At 39.4% G+C, this 10,292-nt stretch overlaps 1 protein-coding gene across 1 annotated transcript; it reads right to left on the bottom strand.

The window, feature by feature from the left end:
- Positions 1 to 2,121: 2,121 nt before the first annotated feature.
- LOC137265791 (octopamine receptor 1-like) lies at positions 2,122 to 4,161 on the bottom strand. Its single transcript, XM_067801248.1, has one exon. It carries the CDS (start codon positions 4,159 to 4,161, stop codon positions 2,449 to 2,451), a length of 1,713 nt encoding a protein of 570 aa, XP_067657349.1. The 3' UTR covers positions 2,122 to 2,448.
- Positions 4,162 to 10,292: the final 6,131 nt, after the last annotated feature.

Raw genomic sequence — 10,292 nt, 5'->3', positions numbered from 1 at the left:
TGTACTCATGTGGGTCATCGAACCCGGACCTTCGGCTGGACTAGTCAATTCTTCAACCACAAGGCTCCCCACCGCACCAGTACTTAAATGGAAACAGTTTTGAATTTAAATAGTCGACAGTCAGCAGAAGTGATCAGTTTGTTGAGATGATACAGTGACATATACTGACCTTGGATATAAACATTACTATTTCGCAACTATGGACGAACGAATAGATTTTCACGCAAATGTTACAGCCAGTGTGTGTTTTTGTCGAAATGATCTCAGCACGTGTAAAAATACATACTTCAGAAAATCATTTAACAAGACTTTCTCTCATGCCCCATTTAGTCTTTGACATACATACGCATATGGCAAGAAAATAACAACGATTTTATGAGCATCGTCTGATAATGTTACAATCTCTTTCAGATTAAAAACATTGCAAAACATATCTGAACGTCGAACATCAAAGCGAAATGAAAATAAATTTGGATAAAGATGAAAATATCAAACAATGGTCTTTTCAGGGACTACAATATGACATTTTCCTGTTGCAGACTAGAATATATACAGATATATGTGTTTTCTACCTTTCTGCTTTTCTGAAACTCAAAAACGCCTCAAAGATTTGGTAATTAATCCGTGTAATGTCCTCGAAGTTAAAAAATTAAATTACCCTTTAAATGCTTATATCAAATGTTAAGATCCTCGTAAAATGTTAAGAGCTATTGATGTTCACAGACTCATTTGACTTTACATGTGTCAACTGTCAAAGCAATATAATGTGTCATACAGATATCATTGTTCCTGGGGGTTCCGTAAAGCCACAGCACAATTCGTACTAGAAAGAAAAGTTTGCATTTTTAATGTCATTTCACCATTATTTGTCACCCGGATTGGAAAAAGAGTGGGAAGCAATTACCTAGATTATTTAGCTGGCATATTCCATTGGTAATGAAGTTTGTATAAAGTCATTTTATGTTTTGTGAATGCCCGTACACTATCGTACCACATATAAGAACTGTTTTGATAATAAGGTTAAACTAGGTTACAAATTAAGTAGTGTTATGTTGATATGATACTCACAACATTTGTGGAGATACCTACATAAAAAGGAAAATATGAATGTTTTTTCACATATGCGACGTCTTAGAGCAGCTTCTTTCTTGTGCTTTAATGTCAATTGTCTAATACTATGCACGCAGTTGTCTGTAGAAAGTGAAGCTTCATGAATACAGTCCATTAGTGAGCGTAGAACTCATGCAGAACTCAATGATCCTAAATGCATGACTGATGACTGTTATGAAACAGGTCACTGGAAAATATAAGCTTTTGATCCTCTCTCGGCTACCCCATCGATGCATACATAAACAGAGCAACTTCGTGTTAGCTTGCGTGACCCTTAACTAAGACCGCCATAACGCAATCGACCTGTTTGATTTAAATGTTAATGTCATATCGAGATTGAAAAACGCATGTGCTATTACCCATGCATAATAGAGATTGAGAGAGTCTGAAGAAACTGGGATCAAATAACGAGCGAAAGATCTTACTGATGTCAGTTTTTTCAGTCTGGGAGGTCTGCAATGCTTCAGTGCATCTGACAATGAACTAAAAAGTGATTGTCTGATAACGTTTATAAGACATGCACGTTTTGATCGCTTCCATTTTAAGTTTTTGTAGATTTCTGGCTGGAAGAAGATTCAAAGACAATAATACTAGGACCGATAAGAACTGAGAAAAATGAAGGCTCATATGCTCAACGCTTCGTTAAGGGTTTATCATGCCTATGAACAGATACATGAACACATATGTTCCTTCTTGCTTCTTAACCATCTTTAATAGCAACAGAATGCTTTAATGCTTTAAAAAAGTGTTTGACGAATCTGAGCGGAGGCCCCATCGCGAATAAGACGTCTATAATTCCGGACTGGAATATGACTTTCAGTTTAAATCGTTTCTTTATGTCAGGCATAGGTCATTTGTCAAGACGATACCGTGAGCTATATGAAATCAGTGAATCTAATTTCATTAGATTACTGTCTGAAACATTGATTTTGATGGCCCAATCAAGGTTTATCAATTGTTACGTTCAATTAAGACTATTTCGTTTTTAAAATTTATTATTTCATACCACTGACATCATACAGCAGTCGAGGTCATATTCAACATGAATGCATAACACATACAAGTAATATCGTTCAATGGCAGAAAATATTGAAAGTCTGCAAAACGTTTCCGTTCGACTTGTGAGACTTAAGGCCAAACGCGTGTAGAAATCACCGGCTTTCTTAATAACACGTAACTTTCTTTATAACACGTAACCATCGTCTGACGGTCGTAATAGCTGGTGAGACATTTTAATTTGATCGTCTCTATCCGGACTTCCAGCGGACAGTATCAATCAGAATTTCTCTCCATGTACGGTTTGCAAATTGGTCTGGAACAGAAACGCCCAATGGGTTGTCAGCTTTCTGACAAACTTTCACTATAGTTACACGCTGTTGCCTGGATCTGATGCACTTGCATTGAAATTGGCTCAGAATTTGACTTGTTCAAAAGTTTTTTCGAGCGACGGATTGTTAAGAGTTTTCGGAAGGCGAAACGAAAGTCTCTTGAAAAGAGAGCATAAACACATGGATTGATGGCAGAGTTGCAATAACCAAGCCAAAAGAACACCGAGAAGAGTAATGCAGGAATACATTCCTCACAGAAAGCACCGACCAGGTATATTGTAAAGAAGGGAAGCCAGCACAAAATGAATGCTCCAACAATAATTGCCAACGTCTTAGCTGCTTTCTTCTCGCGGTTGAATTTCCTCATATGATTTTTTAGATTTTTACCCTGTTTTTGTTGAATCGCTGCCGTGCGTCTATTCAAGGCGCTCGTCGACTGGCCATTAACCATGAAGCGAATACGCGTTCCGTTCATATCTTTCCGTCTTTCTTTTTCAGCTTTCTTGGCGTCCACACCGTTACTTTCCACTGACAGAGAGCCGCGATCACTGCATCTCTCTGTCCGTTTCTGAGTGTTTGCGTTGCCATTTTGGGAATAATTTTGATACTTTCGGAAGCGGCGGTGGTATTTGGGTTTTGTAACTGGCGAATGGTGAGTGTAGGGTTCACTCTGGAATGACCTCTCCCTCTTTAGGGATGAGTATTCGTTCGATTTTGTTGGGGACATCTCCGAACTAGCTGACTTGGAAACAGATGGTTTGCTTGCAGCACAACTACCTCCACGGTGAACACGTAAAGTGACGGCGTTTTCTCGGCTTAAACTATTCGTTTCCTTCGATGTTTTGGTTGTAAGCACTCCCTTCTCATACGCTGAGATGGTTTTCACAGCAGCACGATAAATCCTGATATAGAAAAACACCATAACCAACATTGGCACGTAGAACGAACCCATGGAAGCGTAAATTCTGTATCCTTGAGCATTGGTGAGTTCACACTCATATGGCTCCACAACACATGAATCTTCAGTGCTTTCCGCAGTTGGCGTAATATTCCAAATAGTGAATTGTGTTCCAATGAAAAACGTACCATTTGAATCCTCATCCAAGTCAATATACGACACATTGCTGTCAAAATCAGGTGGAGGTTCAAAAGGAATGTCCCCTCCTTCATTCCATCCGATAAGAGGAGGAAAACAAATCAAGAACGACACAGCCCAAATGAATGCTACGAGAAGTTTCCCTCTTTTCGATGACATTAAACCTGGGTATTTCATAGGCCGCGTTATGGCGAGATAACGGTCAAAACTGATGCAGCAAAGATTCAGAATAGATGCTGTGCACAACCAAACATCAATGGCTAACCATATGTGACACCATGCTACCCCAAACACCCAAACATCAAGGATCTCTAAGGCTGCAGAAAACGGCAACACAAACACCCCAAGCAGCAGGTCTGCACAAGCCAAATTGACTATAAAGATATTGGTAACAGTTCGCAGTTTTCGCGTTGTTAACACAGCAGCTACGACCAAGCAATTTCCAAATATCACCATAAATATAATAACGCCAAGTAATAAACTTGAGATCACTAAGCCGGCGTCTAAAGGGGGAATCGAGAGAGGTACGGTGATGTTAATGCATCTATCAGTCTTGTTGTCCCCTGGGGGAAAGGCCACATTGTCCCTGTTTTCCTCTTCGATTGACAGATACGAAAACCCCTCCATCAGAATCCCGTGATGAGGAGTTCCCCTTCCAGGTATATGATGTAAGTGTCTTGACAATGAAGTTCAATATGCACTTCACAAGGTGTTGCTGTCATACTCCGTACATCAACTTTTCGACGTGGCAATAAAGACTGTCTGGTCGTGTAAATGCAATGTTCATGGGACCGTTCGGTCTCGTCATATTCTGACCGCAAATCCTCTAATAGCACAATAGAGTGGGATTATCCTCAGGCAACCTTTGGTAATTTAGGTTGCGTACAGGCCAGTCCGTGTGACATCCTTTCTGAACTTTCCCTTTCTCTTCACGTTAGCCATAATATATGTATTTACATCCTAATCACTGCAGGAATAGACGTCTCCTTAAGCACTAATCCTCGCCTTCTTCTGTGTCTTCAGCAGAAGCTTCTGAAATGGAATAAAACATACATATTAACCCTTATACAAGATCACAAACAGCAAATGAATACAATAACACGTGGTTAAAATCGAAAGTTCAACAATCAACAGTTATATGTGAAAGCGGAAATGTGATGTATTTACAAACATTCATTCGATATTCAAGCAAACATTCTATCCACATTCCACAACACGACTCCTAACATTAACAACAGCAAGGAAAATAAAACGTGGAAACCAACCTCCATCGCGTTTGAAAGTAATAAGTAAAGTGCGACACTTGTTTCCTAACGGCACCAGCCGATCCAATAGCTAGCAAGACGAGGCTACTCTCTACTACAGAGCTGCGAGCAAGCGGTGTCAGCTGCCCATGAGTGCCTCATTCGACCAAGATCAATACAGAGCGAAGAAAGGACACGAAGGAAGGCGAAGCACTGGGCAACGAGCATGAAGATTCAATGGCAAAAGTTTTGCATTACACGATAATGTCCTGGAATGTGTAAAGGACTTGGGTCATCATTTTTGGTAATTTTGAACGGAATTGTCATCAGGAGATTGGTTACGCTGTAAAAAGTATGAAGCAATTTATGTTTTTAATTACGTTTGGAAAATTGATACTTTGAATATTCTTGCTCAGTGGTGTAGTTTACGTGGCGGCGAAGCTCAAAGGATAACAAGAAATACATGTTGTTCTAGCGTTGAGTGTTTCATGTTTTCTTCAAGTGATCGGGGAATCATGCATTTTTGCGAGGTATCATATTTTGCACGCTTTCAGGTAGTTTTACCTTTTTGTGACATGTTGTGCTGGGTAATCATGAATTACTTGTATCGTGTACTCTGTTTTATTGTGTGCTATGTTTGTATTTTTTTGCTAGTTCTGCTTTATCTAGTTCTGTTTTTATGTAAAACGTACTTTAATATTGTTTTATTGTGTGTTGCTTTGTTTTATCTAGTTCTGTTTTCATGTAAAACGTACTTTAATATTGTTTTATTGTGTGTTGTTTTGTTTTATCTGGTTCTGTTTTCATGTAAAACGTACTTTATTGAATCGTGAGCATCTATGATGTGCCGTGTTTGTTTGTTGTATCATGCATGTTTATATCTTTTTGCCCTGTTTTGCAGTGGCTACCATGCCATCTGTATTATACCATGCTATTTGTGCTGTACCATGCTAGGTAATGTTTTGCTGTATCATGTATACACGTTACTTGTGTTGTACCACGTTGCCCGTGTTTAACCATGTTGTCTGTGAAACACGTCGGCTCTGTGTTGTATTACGTTGTATGTGATGCCACATGTTGTCCACATTGTCTATGACGCTACATATTACCTGTGCTGTACGGTGTGTTCCGTGTTTAATCATGCGTTTGTGACACAACATGTCCATCTTGTATCAAGTTGTCCGTCATACAAGATGTTGTCATGCTGTCTGTGACGGATCGTGTAATCCGTCTTGTAAAATGCTGTCCTGTTGTATAATGATGTCACTATAGCGCCATGTTTCCATCGGTGCATATGTTTACCTGCTTCATAATAGTTTGTCAGATCCAGTCTATACTTATTTATGCTCAGGTATGATGCTGCAAACCTGGGAGGGTAAACGAACTGGGACGAGATTCGAACACATAAATTTTGGGTTCTTGTGTCCCAAAGGGACGCAACTCTTTCCAGCACCAATGGTCTAAACTACAGCCAATAAAACTTTGGCGAGCACACCAATCACAGTTGGACTTAGCGAGTATGTGTTCTAGAACACCACTGTGGGGGTGGGGGGTGGGGGGTGGGGGGTGGGGGGTCTGACTAAGAATGTATTTGTATGTCGTATCATATCATCATGTACACGTTTGTGTTTATTTTTACGGCATGGTGGCTTGTTTTGCTGTGTAGTCCATTTCTTCCCTGTACTCTGTGATATCGTGTGTAACTTCGTTTTACCTAGTTTGAGATGCTATGATCTGGCACTGAGGAAGCAACAACAATGTCTGTTGTTACATACCGCTTTGTCGAGATACATGATATTAACGTTTCCTCAGCGTAATGTAAACGACACATTCACGTTCCCTTGTTAACCCAAACAAATGAAAATAGTAGTCTGACTCTTTTATATTTTATCATCAATACATATCGGGGCGTTTCCGTGTAGGATTAATGCCCTATGTGCTTCAGGTTGCGCCTTTTCACAGCGTAGCTACATTCAGTCAGGTTTAATTGGAAAGGGAAGGCTGTGGCATTGCGTGAAGAATGCTGTGGCATTGCGTGAAGAATGCTGTGGCATTGCGTGGAGGCAAAGGATGGCTGGAATGGGAGGATGAGATATAGCAGGGTGTATGTACACAGTGTATAGACAATCAAGTAATGGCATTTGTACGTTACTACGGTTGCTATCATTGTAGCGAGTCTGGACCAACGTATACACGAAGAAAATTTTTATTAAAGCTGTTTTTCATGCTTGTCTAATGTGTTCCTTTATGTGAAATACTATTTCAACAGCTAAAGCCTTTGGGGTTCATCAGGTACTATCGAGCAAGCTCTATTTATCACTATTTCACTCTTGTTCATACGTTGGTCGATCGAGTTTACAAGGCCTCAGAAAACGTTTTAAGGTAGGCATGTGTTCATCAGTGACGATGGCGACGATGACGATCACGATGATGATGATCCTCGCTTTACTGTAACATGTGTCAACGGCTTCACACGTTTTAACCATGTGGGGAATAGAACCCGAGTCTTCAGCGTAATTACCGAACGCTTTAACTGGTAGGCTACTCCACCGGTCCTCGTCAGACTGAAACGAAATCTATTCGAGCGGACATTAATTATGGAGGCCACGACGTCCTGACAAGCAAAATGATGTTACTTTAAAGCTGTTTGCCAAAATGAGGTTGTGTAGATTGATACATCTACTCAGAAAAGCTTGCAAATGTAGGGTTTTCCGGAGGTGATCTTTCGGCAGAATATGTTCTTTGTTAAAAACTCATTGGCGTAACGCAGTTGTGTACAGTGCAAAGACCATTACGTTGGTAGCAGTAAAAGGATACTCTCGTGAATTAATACTTAAGAAACGTGGTTGTGGGTGTGATCGCGTATTGATAACCATGAGCGTTACACTAGGTCCTGTCTTTAGATGACTTAATGTGCCAAGTACATAGTGAATTGACTGGAAAGCCCATTAAACTGGCACTACATCAATTTCTGGCTGGCGTTGACCTTGACCTTCGCCGCCTCGTTGAGAAGGAGCTTTGGACCGTAATAACTATTGCAGCAATATAATACTGTCGAATAAAACGAGATTGAAAAATAGTTAACCTTGTGTGCTGTCCTCCCATGCAGACAAGGAGACTCTACGTACCAGTCGCGTGGCCGTGTCCTTGACATTACGACTCAATTAAGGATTTTAGCACGTTACGCTCTAAAATCCTTTTAAATAGGTCAGTTTAAATGCCATATGCTCTATGATGTACTTCATTATGATGACTGATTTCAAACTGATGGAACAGATAATATGTAGTTAAAATAAATAGGACACATTTCGGGAATGAATTTAAACTTATTAAGTATAGAAAACAAGCGTCAGGGAAGTTTCCAGACTGTTGCATTGTGTTCAATGTATTTTTGTGGAGCTGAACATGCCACGTTTACCACACCAAGCAACTCTGTCTGTAGAGTTCATTTATCTCCGAACAAAACTGAAAAACAGAAACGTCATTTTATTTAGAATTGATTTTGTTTTAAATGACTGGCTTTGTGCTCCCATTTTGAGTTAAGGTGGTTGCGTAACCTTGTGTGGAAGCCATAACGCTGTGTTCACTTCCCTATCAGACAACATTGTCTTGATTTTGTTAAACTTTGCTTATTGTTAAAAACGCCGTAATGCAATATTCACCAAACCCTCCAATCAGTGAAAACTGAAAAGAGTATAGCTGTAATAACAAACACCTTTGCTAGAGAAAATGAATGTTTCTTGTGAAGTGCTACGTCCCTTTAAATTTCCATTGTCAAAAAATGAATATTTCTTTCAAACTTCTCCCATCCCGAAAAAACAGGCTAACGTATCGTTAACGTAATTGGCAATTTGATCGCCAAATAGATGCAAATAAAATCAAATGCCTCAATAAAGCACAGAAACCACCGATGCAATATCCTTAAGCTTATTTCATAAAACGTTATATTCTTCAAACGAGTGCAAACCCTAAATTGCATTTCGTCTGTATCGTAGAATTTTATACACGTACTAACGGTTTGCAAGAACCCGGTGTACTCATTTAAACCATCCCCTGCGGTCGGACTATTTGAAGAGACGCAACGTATGACCTTGTTATGTTGAAGGTCGCGACAATCGACATAGATCACTGCAAAAAGTGATAAGTTTATTATCCTGTTGCGTATCTTGTCGTTTATTGGCTCATGTACCGTCCCTCGTGGCCCTGTTCCCAAGTATTTTGTTGATATAGGTCAATAGAGGGATCGATAATTCTCGTATCGATCCGATTGGATTGGAAGAATGTTCTGATATTATTACTCTGATGACAACTGCCGACCACGGAATATCAATACACCATTACTATATGGCGTCATGAAAAAAGTCAACGTTTGCGTTAGAAACACGATAACCATCAAAAACCTTCATGCATTTAATTGCATCATGCTTTAACGCCTAGAGTTTGAGAAATTTAAATCTGAATATTGTGATGGATTCGATGTATTCTGAATGAAAAATATATATGTTTCCCATGCAGGATTTCATTCCATTTGAAAACATACTGAAAGGGTGAAATAAGAGGACGTATGCAGAAAGGAATTCGTTGAATTAGTTGAATCAAGCGTTTCGGGCAAACTTGTTAAGTCTGTTCTGAATGATGAAGTCAGCAGAAAGTGGGTCATATTTATTGACTGGTTTTGCATTTTGAGTGGTGCTCATCTTGGGTGGCATTATGAAGAAACATGATGATTGGTCATTTGCTCTTGTTGTTGGCCGAACAAGAAGATATGCAAGGGGAACACACTGCTTTATTATGCATTGAATAAAGCCATTAACGCGATTCGGCTGCTCAGTCACGCTGACTTTGTTGTCACTACAACAAAAGTCTACATTTATGAGCTTGTGAATATCTTCTAAAGATGTGATTTACACGACACTTACAAAATTGTAAATATCAAATTTACAAAATGCAAGCTATTGAAATATCATGTTAACAATGTTTGTAAATTTGTGTGAATTTTCCCTTTACAACTTGTACATTTTTGTAAATTACCTTTTAGAGTTGAGAATTAATGCATGTCATCGTATCCAAATTGTGTAGATCGATGTCAGTCACATGAAAGTCTGGGCCAGATTCAGTTATTTAAAGACTATCATACAGATAGACCATTGCAGAGCGTGACATAACCCAATAAACAAAGAATTTACAGAACTATTTCAATGCGATAGTCATGGAAACAATCAAATGGCAAGGCGTACAACCTCTTCGAATCTTCTTTTTCGTCTTGAAGACATTAATATGTAAATGGAATTCATAGGGTCAGCGTAACTCGGCTAGATCTCTGCTTATCATGAAATTGATTCGTCACCATTTCCGCGCGAGTGACAAGCTCCGGTCTGTTATGTCATAGAAGTAATGCCAGTGCTATTATCTTTGACAGTAACAAGCACTATCTCATCAATCGACAAGCGATGCACTAAGAATGTAGACGCACTACACGTTCATGTAGCATGGGGTATTACATGTTCGTCTATA

The sequence above is a fragment of the Haliotis asinina genome, chromosome 15 (assembly GCF_037392515.1).
Source record: "Haliotis asinina isolate JCU_RB_2024 chromosome 15, JCU_Hal_asi_v2, whole genome shotgun sequence".
Lineage (NCBI taxonomy): Eukaryota > Metazoa > Mollusca > Gastropoda > Lepetellida > Haliotidae > Haliotis > Haliotis asinina.
This window is presented reverse-complemented; position numbering and strand designations above follow the sequence as displayed.